Source organism: Acomys russatus, chromosome 18 (genome assembly GCF_903995435.1).
Source record: "Acomys russatus chromosome 18, mAcoRus1.1, whole genome shotgun sequence".
Lineage (NCBI taxonomy): Eukaryota > Metazoa > Chordata > Mammalia > Rodentia > Muridae > Acomys > Acomys russatus.
Window position 1 is genome coordinate 7,031,198 of NC_067154.1, and position 18,935 is coordinate 7,050,132.

Genomic DNA, 18,935 nt, shown 5'->3' on the forward strand with positions numbered 1-18,935 from the left:
CCAACCATCAGCCTGCAGTATTCTGAGGTGGCTGTGTTGACAGAGGAAGACAGTGTGAGAAACTGCTTTCTGCTCACACGGTAGCCCTTGGAATTCCAGCGAAGTGGGGCGTGTTTGTTACTCTCCTCATAGGAGAGAGGCTGACTCAGCAGGCTCCAGCGTGTGTGTGTGTGTGTGTGTGTGTGTGTGTGTGTGTGTGTGTGTGTGTGTGTGTGTGTGTGTGTGCGCGCAGACCATCATGGTAGGGGAGGGCTGGCTGCCCTAGTGGCAATGGGAGCTCCTCGCTGCTCACCTCATGGCGGCCAGAGAGTTGAGAATGTGGGCCCATGGTGTGAGGAAGGGACTGAGAGCACTTGCTGCGCTAGGTCCAGAACTTGAGTTTGAATCCTCAGCGCCCACCTAATGTCTGGGTATGGCTACTCGTACCTGTGGTCCCAGCAATAGGAAGGTAGAGCAGGACGATCCCAATAACTTGCAGGCATTAGCCCAAACAGCAAGACTCAGGTTCAGTAAGAGATCATGTCTCAAAAAGAACAGGCAGTGACCTACGATGTGATCAATTTTGGAGAAGGTTCCATGGGGTGCAGTGGAGAGTGGGATATGACTTTCTCACGTACTCTGGTGCCTCACATTTGACCATGTCCCCTGGGTGGGGAGACCTGGTGGCACTCAGAGGAAGGACAGCAGGTAGCCAAGAAGAGACTTGATACCCTATGAGAATATACAGGGGGAGGTAATCCCCCTCAGGAACAGTCATAGGGGAGGGGAATAATAGGAAAAAGGGGAGGGAGGGAAGAATGGGAGGATACAAGGGATGGGATAAACATTGAGATGTAACAAGAATAAATTAAAAAAAAAAAAAAAAGAACAGACAGTGAGCAATAGATACATAACACATACACACGACATGCCGTGGGCACGCGCATGTTCGCGCATGCCTGCCCGCTCGCCCGCAGGCCCCCATGCATGGAGACGTATGCTCCAGCTATAACCTTCAGCCCCACCCCTGGTGGGTTATGTCAACAGGGCAGGCTCTAAGTTCAAAAGATTCCACTCCACCCCACCCCCAAATAGTACCAGCTGCTGTAGCATTCACACACAGGAGCCTGTGGGACCCATTTTGCACTCAAGCCACAGCGGGACCACCACTCCTGTTGTTTATATCAGGAGATCTGTTTGTGTACAAAGCGCAGTAGCATTTTAAAAGTCTGGCTTTTGGGTTGTCCCGTCTATGCAGTGAGTGTACCATTTTGGCTTTCCACAACGACCTCACACTGTGCCAGGAAAGACTCTTTGTAGGCTCCTCTCCAGCTCCTGGTGGTCACCCAGTTCTGTCAGCACACCTCCGTTTGTCAAATGAGTTCTCTCTGTTTGTACGTCTAACGTTTCCTTTTTAATAAGGATCCCACGTCATGACGGATGGGCTGGTCTGTTCTCACTCTCTCTGACTAGATTTCCCAAGGAGTTCTGCTTTCTGAGTTCTGTGGCTGTGACTTGACATGAGTGTGTGTGTGTGTGTGTGTGTGTGTGTGTGTGTGTGTGTGTGTAAGTCCACACGTGGAGTGCAGAGGATAACCTTGCTCTCCTTCCTGAGTATCCTTCCTGAGATGAATGATATTTATTTTGAAACAGAGTTTCTCATTGGCCTGGGACTCATCAAGTAATCTAGGTTTACTGGCTAGACCACCCCAAGGGATCTGCCTGTCTCTGCCTCCCCAACACTGAGACTACAAGGGTACTATATCTGGCTTTTTTTTTTTTAATGTGGCTTCTGGAGATCAAATAGCACTGAGCTGCCTCCCTGACCCCATCGTGGCAATTTTGAGAGTCACAATTCAAACTGCAGCAAATTCCTCCTGCTTTTTTCTCCCATTCTCCTTCTAGACTCAGCTTTTTCCTCTGGAGAAGTCAAGCCCCTCGAGCACCCAGCACCGTAACCCTGCCCTGACTCCCCAACCCCCAGTGACAGCCTTCCTCCATGGTGTTAAGGGATTCACTCTCTTTGCTCTGTCTTTTCACCCAAATGGCACGGGAGTTCTTAGAGCTCAGAGAAGTAGCCGCTGCTCCCCTGCCTTCATCCTCCAAGACCAATACGTAGAAATGCTTGCTCAGCAGGGCGAGGAGACAACACGAATGAGAAATGAGTGCAAGCAGGTTCCACCTGAGCTCTCCACAGAGGGAGTGCCCCGCCCACACACCCCGACCCGGGCTTCTAGCTTTCCTGGTGAGAGGAGCTGCCAGCCCAGGTACTGATTTTGCAAGAAAGATAGTAGCAGTGAACCTGGAGGGTTCTATCAGAGGCTTGGAATATGACAGGCTGTACTGCAGCAGTTCTCAGCCTATAGGGTGCAACAAACCCCTTTGGGGTCAAATGACTCTTTCACAGGCATTGATTCTTTTACATTGGAAAGCACAGGTATTTGTAATACAATGTATAACAGTAACAAAATCACAGTTATGAAGTAGCAGTGAAAATAATATTATGGTTGAGGGTCACCACAACATGAGGAACTATATTGAAGGGTCACAGCATTAGGAAAGTTGAGAACCACTGGCTTAGTGCGCTAATTCAACAGCACAGAGACGCGTCATCATCCATTTTTCAGATAAATAATGGGAGTCCAAGTTAAGAAACTGACCCAAGGTCCTACTGGTGATATGACGTCTCTCCTATAGAGCATGCATTAGTATCTCTGCTGTGCTGTCTGATTTGTTTAAACCACAAACCTCAGATTCCTTCATTAACAAAGGCTGTGCCTTCAGCCACGTGTCGTAAGCATCCACAAGCTAGTCTGTGGGAGCTCCACTGTTTTTGGAGCCCCTCACTCTACTTCCTGTCACCCTCAACATCAAACCCTCCCTATCCTCCATTTCCTGGAGGACTCAGGAGGCTACCTGCTGCTTAGAATGGCCAATCCAGGCCCATTGTGATCTCAGTGGTCATCTAGGCTCCGCCCTCTATCCACATGCCTCAGTTGAAGCTCCCCAGGGCTGATGTGCAGGCAAAATGATGAAAAGCTGGAAGGATGGAAGAGCAGGGCTGTTGCTGCCATTGGCCCTCTTGTTGCCATGGACACATAGCTCACTGGCATGTAGGTTTCTGGGGGGACCCTATGGCTCAGTCCCTGAGGGGTGGTAGAATCACCTGGGGTGCTGAATCAGTAGTTGGAGGGGTAGGATTTAGGGATCTGAGGTAGCTGGTTCCTGACCAAATGATCACTGAGATTCCTATAGCTCTTGCCCTTTAAAGTTGTTTGGGGGGAGGTGGGGAGCCTGATGCGCATGTGTGTGTGTGTGTGTGTGTGTGTGTGTTCATATTTCCTGTGTAGATACTAGAGTTTCCCAGAGTGAGTGAGTACACCAGTACATTTCAGAAAAGGTAGCCACCTGTTGGCTTACTAAGGAAGGCTTAATCCCAGAAGGATCTTCAGAGAGTTTCTTTTTCCACCAAACTGAAAAAACATCTGAAGGGTCTAAGGCAAAGCCACCACATTACAGCGTGCAGACAAGGTGGGGCCTCAGCAGCCTCAGGGATGGGGTGCTGTCTGGGTACAAAGAGTGTATACAGTTGGGGTCAATGGGGGTGGTCAGCGAATTTCAAACCCCTGCCAGAGGGTGCTCTGTTTTAGAAACTGCCGTTATGGCAGAGAAAAATGTAGAATTTCCCTCAAGGTGGTGGGGATGAGTCTTAAATCTAAACACGAGAGCTAGGTAGTTGGTCCGGGCCTCTCTAATCCAGCTACCGAGGAGGATGAGTCAAGAAGATCTCAGAATCAAGCCTAGCCTAGGCTACAGAGTGAGTTCAAGGCTAGCCTGGACAACTTAATGAGGTCCGGTTCCCAATGCAAAAAGTGAAAAGAGGGGCTGGCAGATATCCCCTCACTGGTACAGTGTTTACCTGCCATGCAAGAAACCCCAAATTCAACCCCTAGTATAACAACAAAGCCTTTGAGTAAACCTTGTTGTCTGTGTTCATGTACAATGCTGTGAAACAGACAACACAGACTGGTGTTGTGGAGACCTGGGAGGAGCTGATGAAATCATGTAGCTAGCTAGGACCACACTTGTTTTTTCTGATGGGGAGCAAGGCAGGGCGGCCGGTATAAATGGGTTGGAGTGAGTGATGGGAAGGTGGACTCAGTGCCGAGACCTGCAGGGCCCAGATACGCTAATCTTTCTCAAAATGCTGAACTCCTGCTTCCTCTAGACTGGTTGGCCAGCACATTTCAGGGACCTGCTTGTCTCTACCTCCCCAGTGAAGACACCCAGTGCTGGGCCCAGCTTTTTACATGGGTTCTGGAGGATGGCAAGCACTTTACTGACTGACCCATGATACTGATGGGTCAATTCCAGGGTTTGAGTCTGGCGAGGCCGTGTCTATCCACAGTGCGGTGTTTGCCACTATCAATCGTTACCCAGTTCTGCAGCCTGCATGGCTATGAACTGCCACCCCAAGACTTCGGATGATTCTTTCCATTGACTTCTGAGAGGCATTTCTCAGGGCTCTGGGACTCAGAGTCCTACCAGCATCCCGACACTGCCTACCTTACTGGCATTTCTGCTAAGCTTAGATGTATCATCACACTTGATTTCCCAAAGCAAGTGTCAGACACACCGTGGGCATTTGTGGGGATTATTACTCATGCGACACAGTAGCTGGCTCAGGGAAGATGCTCAATACATGGCAGGTGTCACTATGTCTCAAAAAGAGGGAAAAGACTAAAATGACTTATTTTGTGAACCCAACCTGACTTTGAATTATGTCATTTTGTGTACATATTCACAAATAGTCATTTCAAATAAGCATTTAATTTCTCCCATCCCAAACCAATGTGCCTTTTTGACTGTATACTAATTCTAAGGTTCTCTTGTTGGGATACCAGGTCTTTCCATCTAAGAGTGGATTGCAGGAAGGGCCAAATATGCCTCCTTGACATGAGCAAGGGAGACGAAGCAGAGATTCCTGAATTTACTCTTCACATGCAAGGACACTTCTGTTGATCACTCACTCGCCCTCTACATTGGCTTCCTGATTTGGGGACTCAAAGGGTTAATGCCTTTGAACAAAGGCTTCTCAATCCCTGACCACCTGTTTGTGCCACTGGTGGTTCAAGGAACTTTACCATTGATACTAAGATTATTCCCAATTATCCAGCCATCTATACACTCATCTGGCCACCTACCTATCCATGCATCTGCCCACCTACTCCATCTACCCAGTTCATATCATCGCCCAACACATCCGTTTATTCCATTGCTGTGCGTTGAGTTCCTATGACATACCAGTCTCTTGTCTAGGTGGTGTGGGCCTTAAGAATTAGTCACACATGGCCCCCACCCTCATGGAGAGTATAGTCTAATGAGAGGAGGAGATATTAAGAGTTTACGAACATTTGCTGACTCTTGCTGGTATTCTGAGGAGAATGCCTGCTGCAAAAATGGAACTGCCATAAAGGCGATGTGAGTTTACACACACACACACACACACACACACACACACACACACATATTCCACACACAATACTCTTGGAACCAATGCAAGCTTCAAACTCCAGTTTCCCCTGCCTTACTATTGCCCCCAGATCAACAAAACTCACTTCATGATTTGAGCCTTCATGTCAAGGATACACAGAAACACAGATCAAGGAGGAGAAAAGGGAAGGGCCCTGAGGCAGGAAGCTGCAGGTCACTTCTAGGGAATCGAAAGCAGGCCTACAGTGTTGGGAACGAAATGGGAAGACAGAGGAACTATGGCTGGAAGTGGGGGTGGTGACGTGAAGTGGTGACACAGTGTTGGTGATGATGACGAGTGGTGGGTGTGTAGTGTGATTGTGGTAGTGGTCTGTGGTGTTGGTGCGCGTGTTGGCAGTGGGATTGCATGGTGCTGGGGTAATATGGTAAGTATCTGTGGTGATGGAGTTCTTTGGTGAGGGTGCATATGGTAGTGGGCTATGTGGTGGAATCTTGTGGGGGTGCAGTTCTTTGCTGACAGAGCTCTTTGGGGATGCCCTGTAAGAGGATGGAGTGTGAAATGAGATTGTGTGGATAGGGTGTATGGTGTGAAGTCTGTAGTAGTGCCAAACAGTGGTAGGGTTTGTGGTTATAGGGATATGTTATTGGGGTGTATGTGGTAAGAGTTCTGGGATGTTAGTGTGTGAGAGCATTATGTAGGGTGGTGGCTATGATGACATATGGGTGTGGGATTGTGACTACAGAAAGCTGGAATAGAAATATTGCTATATTTTCCTGTAAGAATTACATAAATGCCATTGTCATTAGACCATCATCCATGCTTCTGGCTTCTCTCTGTTGCACAGTAGCTGTAGGGCCTTGGCCCAATGTTCACTCTTTAAAATAGGGTAGTGGTAATGCTAGGCAAAACAGGACAGTGCTTTGCAAGCAGTGAGTAGTCAATACTGTAGACTTTATTGCATTCACTTCTCTCTTAATTGGAATAATACTGGAAGGATGTGGATGGGCCTGGTGGCAGAATGTTTGCTTTACGTGCACCAGGCCTGAGGTTTGAGCCACAGTACTGAGAAGAAGGAAAAATAGGTGGGAAAGGTAGAGAAAAACGAGGAACAAGAAAGGAGAACAGGGAACAGGAAGAGAAGCAGAAGGGGAGGGACAAAATGAAATAATACTGGAAAGACATCAAAGGATGTCCAAGCAACCCTGTCACATAGACATGTCAAACTCCCATCTGGGGAGAGTTGGAGTGGTCCTTGGAACTAAAGTTGCATGAAAGCATGTTCCCTAATTACAGTAGGAAATCAGGACAGGAACTGGAGAGCAGGTTGGGCTAAGCCATCTTCTTCTGTTGGTTTTCTGATGTCTGGGAGGTCCAGGAAAATACACACTCACTATGCATAATGGCACACCGGGACCCACAGCACTTATTCAGGGGGCAGTGAGGAACAGTTGAAAGAAAGGAATGTGGCTATACAGCCTAGGGGAAATAGCAAGAGCCAGCTGCCCACCACCACGTGGTTTTTTGAGTCTTCCCTTCTTACAGGCCTCAGAACCTCATTCCAAGAAGCAAATGACAGTGAAGGTGGCTCCCGGAGCAACTCCCGGAGCACTCCACACTCATGTGGCCAAGCCCTTGAGAGGCAGGTGATGCACTTGGATTAGCCTGTGGTTCCCTGACAATGGCCCCTTTGCTGAGCCCTGGTGCCTGTGTGGGTGGAAGAACAGGCCCACAGTTAAGCTTTTCCAAGCCCCCTAGACTTGACTCCTGGGCCCTAGACCTTTCTATCTCTTCCTCGTTTCTTTTAGTAACATGTGGCCGTGGAATAAGTGGCAGATCTCAACAATGGGAAAATATTTCTGCTATCATGGGAGGGGAACCTGCAAACATCACTCAGTTCCCGTGGCATGTGGGGATTATGCATTACGGCAATCATCTCTGTGGGGGAACTATTCTCAATGAGTGGTGGATCCTAACTGCATCCCATTGCTTCGACCAAACAAACAAGTGAGTATTCCTGGAAGAAACTGGGGCAGGAGTGGATATAGGTGGTGAAACAAGGGATTGGGCCCAGGGCTGCTCTCTGTAGTCTTCTTTTGCTTTTTATCTTATCTGTCTGTCTATCTATAATCTATCATCTATCTATTTCTATCTATCATCTATTTCTATCTATCATCTATTTCTATCTATCTATCTATCTATCTATCTATCTATCTATCTAATTAAGCTATACTCTGTATAGCTCTGATTGTCCTGGTCCTGTAGACCAGACTGGCCTCAAACCCAGAGATGCATTGCCTTTTATTTTAAGACAAAGTCTTACTAAGTTCCTAGGCTGGCCTTGAACTCATTCCGTAGCTCAGATAGGCCTCGGGTTTTTAATTCTCCTTCCTCGGTCTCTAAAGTAGCTAACCCTGTATAGGCCTGCACTGACAGGCTTGACTTAGAATTTTCTTTTTAACCAGTGTAGCCAAATGCTTGTCCCACATGCTAATGACCTTGGAGCTTCATTCAAAAAGCCATGGGACGCTACCAGGAACTAAAAATGGCCTGTGTGGCTGAGTATTCATCCGACTTCTGAGAAGCAAGCATTTCTCCTCCCAGGACTCAATACATTTTGTTGTGTGCTCCAGGCTTTGCATCTTGCTAAGTATCTGTGGACATTATCTGACCTCTAATAAACACTTTTTCTAAGCTGGCTATGGTAGTGCATGCCTGTCACTGAGAACTCTAGAGGGATGAGCCTGGGAGATGACTTGTCAGGGGCCAGCCTAGGCTACATAGGGAGAGACCTTGTCTTAAAGACAAATGAATGGAAACTCTAAACAGGCAAAAAAGAAAGTCCATCACTAACTGCTGTCTTGGAGACACTGTGGGCAGTGTGTGAGCACAGGGTCAGAGCAATATCAGAGGTGCTGGTTGGTATGTGAAGGAAGGGCTCTAGCCTGTGCACACACACACCAGCTCTGGGATGCTGTACAGGTCCTTGAGTCTCAGGAGTCTCTTGGAACTTCTGCTGTATAATCAGTCTAGCCCTTCTTGAGAATCAAAGATGGCGCCTTGGTGTCCTTCAGCTTCCTAGATGCTGCTTTATCCAAAATAAGATGATCAGGCTAAGCGCTGGAACTCAGATCTGCCTCCTCCTGCTCAGGTCCCCTTAGCCCCTCACTACTTAGAACCATAGCCACTGGTTCTTTTCCCTTAGGGATTTACGTACCCACCCACCCCCATCTGCTTCTGTTATTTACCTTTTCTCTCTTTTTTATTTTAATGAGCTCGAACTTGGTGATCATTCACGGCAAAGATGACCTCAACAGCACAAAACTGGTGTATGATAAAGTGAACAAGTTAATCACACACCCGAAGTATGATGACCTGCTACTGGACAATGACATAGCTCTGCTCTTGCTTGAATCCCCACTAAACCTGAGTATCAACAGCAGGGTACCCATCTGCATTTCAGAAGTCTCTGACCTAGTGGCATGGAGTAACTGCTGGGTAGTAGGATGGGGTGTCACCAATACCAGTGAGTGACTCCGGCTTGGGTATATGGGGTGGCATGCGGCTGGTTTTCAGATGGGATAGGAAATTACAGAAGCGCTGCTGGCCTTTGCAATTCTGCCTGGTGGGTGTGGTAACTTCAGTTCTCAGGGAAAGCCAATGACATACCTTATTCTCAGTGCCCCAAGGAGCCAGTGTTCATGAAACTTCTGGGGCCTGGAGCAAATTGTGGGTCTAGGCTATAGAACATGAACCCTGGACGGAAGCTCAGGAGGAAACCAAGGCCAAAAGGTCACACAATAGAATTCTGAGGGACTGTGGAAGGACACAGGTCAGTAGTGTGGACTGACCCGGCTCCAGGTGATGGTGTCAGGATTGCTCTTCGAAGGCCAGGTCTCTGACTAGCTGAAAGCTACGGGTCCAGGCCGAGGGAAAAAAAAAAAAAACCCTCAAAAACGTCCTCTGTGGAAGCAAGCTGCAATCCACTCCTAGAGCCCGTCCCAGCCATGCTTGCAAATGAATCCCCTTTGTCCACATTCTTGGCAAGCATGTCTTGCCCCATAAATCAGTCTGCAGGAAACACTTAGCGAGCCGTGATGCTTCTCGGTGAAGGCCCTCACATGTCTGAGCCTAGGTTCTGGATGGTTCCACAGTTCCAACCTGGGTGGGAGTCAGTCTTTGATGATTTTTATGAGCTTAAAAGAAAAAAAATAGTTCTTAGCTCCAAAGTCCTCACGGGTCATTCAACACACACGTCTTGAATTTTTCTCTTCGGGAAGCATCCCTGGCAATACCTACAGGAAAAGAAAGCACTTACATCCTGGGAAGTGGGCTCCTCTCTGATGAATGTCTCAAGGGGCCCAGAGTAATACGAGACTCCTTGTTTGCCTGGGTTCTTTTAACCTAGTCCTAGGGAATTGTGGGTGCTTAGGGGATCTTGAGAGTCTTTAAAGATACCTCTTCCTCTCCCACACTCACACCAAATATGATCAGTCTCCGGATGAACAGAAGTTCTCTTATTATTGGGGTGATGTGGGTGGGCACTGGCACACAACTGAAAGGATCCATTTTAGCTGATGTTCTCTCTCCCTCTACTTCTCCTCTGGGCCAGGTTCCCCAAAAGACAAATCTGCAAAGCTTCGCAAAGTCCAAGTGGAGCTGTTTAGAACGGACTGGTGTAGCCTTGTTGTCTCTCTAGTAACCAAGAACATGCTGTGTGCCGGATCTCGAACTGCTAGGAAGGATGCCTGCCAGGTGATGGGTTGGGCTCTGCCTGGGGGAGGGTGTCTGGCTTTTCTGTCCAATGGATGAGATGCCACAGCAGTTCCCTGAGGCCACTGTAACCACAAGCTGGGTGGCTTTAATCAACATACATGATCCCCCAAAGTTCAGGATGATGCAAGCCCTAAATCAAGATGTGGGCAAGGCCTGTTCTCTCCCAGCTCTAGGAGGGGAGCTATGGCCCACTCTCTAGTTCCTGGTGTGGACCTTGCTCCAGCCTCTGCCTCAGTCTGAGGGCACCTTCTACCTTATGAGTGTAGCTTCGGATTTATTTATTTTTCCCCAGGTCATTTAAAATGTGGTGCTTTTAAGTATTACACTTTACCATTTTTAACATAATACTATTCTTTTTTCACTTGCCATATGTCTATGTCTGTGTACCCAGTGTTTTCTACCAATGGCTTCTTATAAGCCATGATGGATTTTTGCTTATTCTGTTCACTCTTTGCAATTTTGAGCAAAACGGAGAGAGCCGGGCTGGTAGAAAACGAACTCATGCAGAAAGCGTGAACGTTTGATACAGATACATCAAAACTAACGATGCATCCGTCAATAATGGACTAGGTGGTGGTGGTGCTGGAAATCAGTCTTTCATCCAGTTGCTTTGACTAGATTGTTTGCCACCCATGCAACAGTCACAGCTGCGTGGCTGGAAAAGCGAATAACAGCTAGAAAGTGCCATCAGAGGAACTTTCACTACTGTTTGTCAGGATGCACACACCTCAGCAGGCTATGGGAGTAGCCCCCTACTGCCCTTCAACTTCCCAATAACTTTTCTTTCCTAGGGCGACAGTGGGGGAGGTCTGTTTTGCAACAAAAAGAAGAACATAACCACTTGGTACCAGGTGGGCATTGTCAGCTGGGGCATGGGCTGTGGCCAGAACTTGCCAGGAATATACACGAAGGTGTCGGGTTACCTGAAGTGGATTAGCAGGGTGACTGCGAAGGCAGGGAAGCCTTATATGTACGTGCATGACTCCGTGTGCCCTTTGGTGCTATCGTGCTGGCCTATCTTGTTCCTCTATCTTGCAGTGTTTCTTCTAACCTGGTGATTAAACATGAGACTGGTCCCCAAACCAAGCATCCTTCTCAGTGTATGAAATGAGGAGGAGGAGGAGCTCAAGTTTTCAGGAATGATTCTTGGGTAATTGGCTTTGCCTGAACTCGCTACACAGCAACAGGAGGGTACCTGATAAGCCTGGGGCTCACTGCAGAGTTTCATGAGGGTCAGGAAAGCAGGGTGAGTCCCCTCCAAGGGTTCAGGGTCTCTTTCTAAAGGGGGTGAGAGTGGGGCTAGTCAGGCCGCAAGTAAATAATTGGCCGAGAAAAGTAGCTTGGAAATTAATCAAAGCAACCAACGAACCAACCCACGTTGGGGAAAAACAATGTCACTTACCCCATGCTCTGTGACCACCCTGTATGGACCCCACAAGCTCAAAAATGCCCAACCTGCCACATGGGAAGAATCTATGATGCATTGAGTGGATCTTAGGAGAATCCTACATAATTAAAGGAAAACATAAAACCATCATGCAAAGACAAAGACCAAACCCTTATAAAACCTGACCGAAAAGACTCTTGGGGCAGCTGTTTATTCTTGAGCGCTATTCACTATGTCCATCTTTGGATGAGATCAAGAATCCCTGAGGTGTCCACCTTCAATCCAATAGAAAGAGAAGCAACCAAGGACCCTTGAGGCAGGGAGCTTTCTCCTCTCTCACACACACTCAGCCTTCTGCCTATATCCTGTAGTCAGAGAGCGGGACTAGCCCTCTGTCTTGCAGTAAGCTATTATCTAGCTGCCCTGTGAACCAGACGGCAGAAGAAACAAACCGTTTTCTCCACAGTGGACAGTGTTCATCAAAACCAGCAGACTTCCCTAAGAGAACAAGGGTAGAATAGACATCCACACAGAGCTTTCCCAGAGTCTGGTGTGCCTGTGCCTCGTGTTTTCTGAGCCTCTGCCTCTGACCCTTCAACACCAGGGAGCACGCTGAACTAAGTTTTAATAGGCATTCTTAGAACTCTCTAAGACAGGAGCTTCATTGGACGGTTGGGGGCGGGGCATGATTTGGGGAAAATACATCCTCTTTTCCATAGGTCACCCCTAATAACTTCATTTCCTCTGTCAAAATGCACTCGAGTGAGCCGTTTCTCTGGGTTTTGTGAACGTCCATTACACGTTAGAGGCAGATATTGATTTTACACCTCTCTGGAAAAAGTCACACAGCAGGTAGCTCATGAAATAAACACTTTCAACTCCGCTTTTCCTTCATTTGTAGCTTCAGCCAACTTTGTTTCTAGAAAGTTCCCTAGAATTTCTTTCCCTGTTCTGTGATGGCTATTCTTGGTTGTCAACTTGACTATACCTGGTATTAACAAAAGCCCACCTGTGAGATATTTCTATTTATTGGGTTACTTGAGGTAGGAGACCCACACAGATCATTTGAAGTAGGAAGATCTATTCTAAATATGGGCCGCTGGCGGCAGCTGACAGAAGGACATGTCAGAAGGAAGCTTTCGCTCTTTGCCTGCTTGCCCTCACTCTAGATGGCAAGCTCTTTCCTTTGCTGGCATTAGAGCCGACTTCCTTGGGATTCCAACGTATACTGAAGACCAAGTGAGACATCCAGCCTCACGGACCAAAGAGCTATTCAGATTCTTGGGCTTTCCATTGGGGACAGTCATTATTGGAATAGTGGGACCACAGCCTGTAAGTCGTGCTAACAAATCACACACACACACACACACACACACACACACACACACACACACACATTCTATCCATTCTGTTTCTCTAGAGAATGCTAATATGCCACCTTTGTTTCCATAGCTGCCATTTGGTGCTGAGTCCCAGTAAGGGCTGCATTGGCTTTTGGCGATTACAGTTAACACGCTAAGATTCAAGAGTGGCAAATTACTGAGGCCAGATATTGTGGTTACATAGCATGTACCGTCACTGTCATGCTCAGCCTCTCTCTTTTTTTAGTGTGTATGGGTGTTTTGCCTGCATGTATGCCTGTATACCATGAGCATGGCTGTGCCTTTACAGACAAAGAAAGGATGATAAACGCCGTAGGGCTGAAATAGCAGATGGCTGTGAGCTTACGTGAGTGCTAGGAATCAAACCCAGTCCCCTGGAAGACAGTGCTCTTAACCATTGATCTAGCTCAGTGGTTCTCAGTCTTTTTTTTTTTTTTTTTTTTTTTTTTTAATGCTGTGACCCTTTAATATAGTTTCTCAAGCTGTAGTGACCCACAACAATACAATTATTTTGTTTCTACTTCATAACTATAATTTTGCCACTGTTATGAATCATAAGGTTGAGAACCACTGGTTCTAGCTGGAACTACTTAGCTGCCTTTCCAGGCCTCAGGCTTTATTTTTATTTTTTATTTTTTTTAAAGGTGAATCTATCACCGTTGGTTTTCTTTTGGCACATGCACTTATATTATTACACATAAATAAAATAAACTACATACAGCAAGAAGAACCACAAAACAATCAGGAATTATATAAAGGTTACATTCGTGGTGCTTTGGCTAATTGTATTTGGCAGCCTTGCAGCCAACATCTCTCCAAATCTTGGTGAGTCTAAATAAGACATTTTTAGGTCTAGGTAGATGTGTTAAGTTGATAGAGATGAGATATGATAGATATTAACTTACATTCAGGCTTGGTTTTTAAAACTCCAACAGGAAAGGCAAATGCTCTACTCTAAACGCCTTTGTGCTCACCAGGACTTGTGCCTCAATACTCTGGAGGGAGTCTTTTGTATAATAACAGTCCCTCTCAAGCATAGTCTGTGTTATCTGTTCTCGTAAACATCTTGAGGAGTAGGAAAGCTTGCACCGGAATTATAACAGCAGGTAAGGAAGGAGGGGGATTGTAGGCACTGCAAGCTTTACCTGGGATTGAAAAGGCAACAGCGAGCTCTGGAGAGGAGCAGAGCATCCTGGGGCAGTCTGGCCCTGGACTCCACCACCCACTGTTCCACACTAGGAAATATACTGACTTCCCTTCATGTCTGTTTTTTGTAATGAGGTTTGTTTGGCCTGAAAACCTGTCCTCTATACAGCACAGCTCTGCAGTCTCAATTGTCCTAGGAGCCCTGACCTGCATCTTGTCTGGTTTTAATTTGTTGTTTTAGCCTGTTTAAAAAAAAAAAAAAAAAAAAAAAAAAAAAAGATGGATTCATGCTGTGGTGTCACTGCCTGAAACCCACTATGTAGCCCAGACTAGCCTCAAACTTGTAGAAATCCTCCTGCCTCAGGCCCTGGGGTGCTGGGATTATAGGCGTGGGCCACCATTTCAGACCTGTATTTGGTAGTGGGGATCAAATCTCAGACTCCACTCATGGTAGACAGGCATGTGGCAGGTGGACCTGAACCTGTAGGTTCCAGTTTGAAACAGGCCCCTCGTGTAATGGACATTCTGGAAGACTGGTGCGTCTTTCCAGCTGCTGTGACAAACGCATAGCTCTTCCGATACTGTTTGTTAGTGCTATAGTGTAATAAGAAGGGCCTGGGACTGTAAGAGGCAAAGGGGCTGAGGACAATCAAGGAATCCCCGTCTCAGGGATCTGAGAATTTTGTTCTGGAGGGATGAACCCAGGAGCCCATTGTTCTGGGGACCAGGGATCGCCCTGATATGTCACAGAAAGCTGGCTAGAGACTGAAGGCAGACATGAAGACATAGAACAGCAGAGCCACGGGGCTGGATCAAGCCACCACCATTCTCTCTGACCTAGTTTAGGACCACCGGTCTGTTGACATCTGCCACAAGAGAAAGAAGGGTAGCACATAAACACAGCCGTGGGAGGAGAGCCGAGCTATTTGGGCCACGAGACAGATGAAGAAGAAGAACGCTCTCCCTGTGGACTTCAGCCCATTTCTTTTTCCACTTCTGTGTTTGAGCTGTGCCCTAATTCTTTCTTGTTACAAGTCTGCTAGGGTATTTGAGCACAAGATGACAAAGACTGAATTCCAATGTCATTAATTTCATCTGGGACAAAGGGCTAAGGGCAGGTCCTGGGTGTGTGCCTTCAAACAGGAATGACGGCACACTTACTGACTGTTTAAACAGAGCAGAGAATTGTAGCCTTCTGAGAAATGTACAGCTCCTTGCCGCACAGCCTGTTCCCACAACGCATGCTTTAAGCGTTCGCATGGAAATGTGAATCTCTATCTACTCCCTCATTTAGGACAAAGGAGACTGAAGTGCTAACACCTAATAACACAGGCAAGTGTGGTTAAGCGCCCTAATCAAGGCCCAGACCAAATTAGTCAGTTAGCTAGCAAGGAAAGAGATGAGATGGGGGAGCCGGTTTGATTTGTGAAAACTGCTCTCCCAGCTAGAAGATTTTGAGGACTTGTGTCCTAGTTTGCTTTCTATTGCTGTGATAGACACTGTGACCAAAAGCAACTTCAGGCATGTGTGTGTGTGTGTGTGTGTGTGTGTGTGTGTGTGCGTGTGCGTGTGTGTGTGTGTGTGTGTGTGTGTGCGTGTGCATGCACATGTGAAGGGTTTATTTCAGCCTATAGCTTACACTCATGAAGGGAAGCCAAGGCAAAAATGTGGAGGCAGGAGCTTATGGAGGAATGCTGCTCACAGCCTGCTCCTAATGGCTTGCTCAGTCTGCTTTCTTCTACAGCCTGGGGCCACCTTGCCCGGGGGTGGGACTTCTCACAGTGGGCTGTGAGCTACCACGTCAGTAATTTAAATATTGTCTGACAAACTTGCCTACGGGCCAATTTGATGGAAATACTTTCTCAAATCAGATTCTCTCTTCCCAGCTTGAGTCAAGTTAACAACAGCAACAAACAAACAAACAATAAACTAACCAACGCAGAGAAACATCAAAGGCATACTCTGAAACATCCCTACTTTAAATAATGCATTGCCTTGCAGCAGCACAGTTTTACACAGTATGATCAAACTACTTGGTTGAGAAAATGATAAAAGCAACAGATGGGTGAAAAAGTATTATGCACATCTCAAATAGAGGAGCAGAGAAAGGATGGCAGCAGAGTCCCCCTGGAAACTGTGCATGTCAGAGGAGAGGGAAAGACCATAAAGAACGCCTTTAAATTGCTCACAGAAAATTTCATATCAGGCAAAATATATTTGATAAACTGAAATGACTTCTTCGGATCTACAAAAGCAGAATGGATCTATCAGTGTACTCCAGGAAGGACCGACTGGCACAAGCAGAGGCATATAAACAGTAATATGAGACAACCAAAGAATAAAGAACAGGAGAAATGTTAGCTATATAAATGTAATTTACCCAACCAAATAAACTTCACAGTTGCTCTGAAGCTTGCTCCTTAATGGCCTCCATGCCAGATCAAGCTGGTAGCCAAGGCCAGCACTGCACCAGCGAGCACTACAAAAGCAGGGTGACTATGTGAATATGTGACAGGACTTCTAACAGAAGGGAATCCCTGGTAGACACCGAGAGGGGAGGGTTATTGCATCAAGAGGCTGTGAACATCTTAAATGTGTCTGCACGGAGGGGCAGGGCCTCCAAACTCACAGAGCAAGCCCACTGAAACTGTGTGAAGAAACAAACACGCCCACAACAGAAGCTGGAGATTCTGACACTTCTTTTACCTAATGAAGCAGGCAGGTAGACCACTGGTCAGGAGAGAGAAAGCCTGGACCATACCATCCCTGACTCTGCTGTAAGCTGTATGTTATTCCAGCAGCAACAACGAAATATGCACCAGTCTCTGGTGAACCTAAGGCATCATAGCAGATGGTACTCAGGTCCACAAAAGAAATCTCGGTACATTTGAATACCTTCAAGATATGCACTTACATACATCCAAGTAAACACATATAAAATAAAAATAAAATATTAACGAAATAAAATAGAAAACCTTTCAGCTGGGTGTGGTGGTGCATGCCTTTAATCCCAGCAAGGTAGGCAACTGTCTTTGAGTTTTGAGGCCAGCTAGTTTGACATGGTAAGTTCCAGGCCAGCCAGGGCTACATAGTGAGATCCTGTTCCAAAAATTAAATTATTAAATTAATTTTTAAAAATAACTTGTTACTTGTAGGTTCTAGATTAGACATGGAGGCCAGCCTAGAGAAACACCAGGCCACACTAAGGCAGAGGAAGGCTGGACAACAGGTGACTTTATTGCAGTTTCTATAGGATGAGAGAAGCCAGTCAGGACAAACAGACTGCATGGCTTTGGAAAGGCTTAGGATAATTGCTGTGAGCCCTGTGGTGATGAGGGCAGGTGGGCAGTGGCTTGGAAAGTTTTCTGGAGCAAGATATGGCAACCCGTGAATGTAAGGTAGATGTTAAAGTGCTGTGCTTATAGAACTGGAGACACGGTGCATGCACCGGTGTCTCCTGGGAGCGGGGAAATGCCTCGGAGTTAAGAGTCAGATACCCCAGGTTCCACAAGTCAGAGCTAAATCAAGACCCTGCTTATCTTTGTGTCTATCCAGTCGTCCCCCTGGGACTCATGTCTGTCACCAGCAGTCTGCAACCCTAAGAGTGCCATCCATGGCTAGACTCATGTGCTTAGACGAGAGTCACTGTGGAAAACAAAACAAAACAAAACAAAACAAAAAACCTCAGCCCCTTCTGCGGAAGGTGTACGACAAGGTCCAAGGAGGGCTCTCTTGGAATGCCTTGAGGGCCCTGTGCCCTCTCTCTGGGGGACACCTTTCCCTCACAGCGAACCTCAAGTGTCACTTTCCAAGTTCTTCTCGTTTGAGGATGAGAGGTCCTCACTGTCACATGCCTCCACCTTCAGTCTCTCCCACATGATCTCAGACGGTTCCAGGCATCTGCGCGCAGATCACCACACGCAGGTCATTCTCTGATTCCTTCCGAGCCGCAGACCCGCCCCTAGATTGCCTCCTTCCACATGCCCACCATGAAGCCAGGAACATGCATGCATCCCCAGCTCAGATCTGTGCCCTCACATGCCAATAACACCGCGCTCACTTGTGCCCAAGTTAAAACCGAGAGAGGGGAGTCGGAACTGCCATTCGGTTAAAGCCCATTCCCGGGCTTCTCAAACACGATCCTCTCAAGCCAGCTCTGCCCACCTTGCACAGCTCCCTCACAGAGCATCCTTCTGAAAACTCATGGCTCACTGGCCTTTTGGTGTCTCCAGTCCTGCCACGACCACTTGCACATCTGGTCCTTCTGCCTAGAAACCCTTTTCTTCTATTAGTTGAAGCATACAGGGTGAGGAGCTGACAGCCGTTGGCTATTACATCTGACCCGTGTTTGTGTGTGTGTATGTGTATGTGTGTGTGTGCGTGTGTGTGTGTGCGTGTGTGTGTGCGTGTGTGTGTGCGTGTGCATGCACACGTGCTCCTGGCCTGCGTCCATCTGCAGACTGCTGCGTGTTTGCCGCCTTATGGGGGCTGTGGTGAACCCGCCTAGCTGAGATGACCCTGCACACAACTCCATGGTCTCCAGAGCCAGCACCTTCTTATGCATTTCTCTGCATCAGCAGCTGAAGTTAGCCGAGCCCTTCAATGTTTTTTTTCTTCCAGGGCAAAGGCTGAAGGTGTTTTCTCTGAGTACAACTGTCCTTGACATGGTGTGCAACAGGCACCTTAAAAACAACTGTTACTAAAGCCAGAGAGCCAGGGGTGCGCATACTTGCCAAAACTTTTAACCATATTTTCCATTCAGGCAAAAAATAAT

The 18,935-nt window shown here is 47.2% G+C and overlaps 1 protein-coding gene across 1 annotated transcript; it reads left to right on the forward strand.

Moving 5' to 3' along the window:
- The first annotated feature begins 3,010 nt into the window (after positions 1-3,010).
- LOC127201982 (serine protease 52-like) lies at positions 3,011-11,304 on the forward strand. The gene is made up of 5 exons (XM_051160585.1): positions 3,011-3,092; positions 7,249-7,477; positions 8,746-8,996; positions 10,083-10,225; positions 11,038-11,304. Exons 1-5 carry the CDS (start codon positions 3,011-3,013, stop codon positions 11,302-11,304), a joined length of 972 nt encoding a protein of 323 aa, XP_051016542.1.
- The last annotated feature ends 7,631 nt before the right edge of the window (positions 11,305-18,935 follow it).

Excerpts from the sequence above, each read along its gene's own strand:
- LOC127201982 (XM_051160585.1), top strand. The coding sequence starts at position 3,011 with ATGAAAAGCTGGAAGGATGGAAGAGCAGGGCTGTTGCTGCCATTGGCC. Across the intron at positions 3,093-7,248 it reads GACACATAGCTCACTGGCAT|ACCTTTCTATCTCTTCCTCG; the intron begins GTAGGTTTCTGG and ends CCTGGGCCCTAG. Across the intron at positions 7,478-8,745 it reads TGCTTCGACCAAACAAACAA|CTCGAACTTGGTGATCATTC; the intron begins GTGAGTATTCCT and ends TATTTTAATGAG.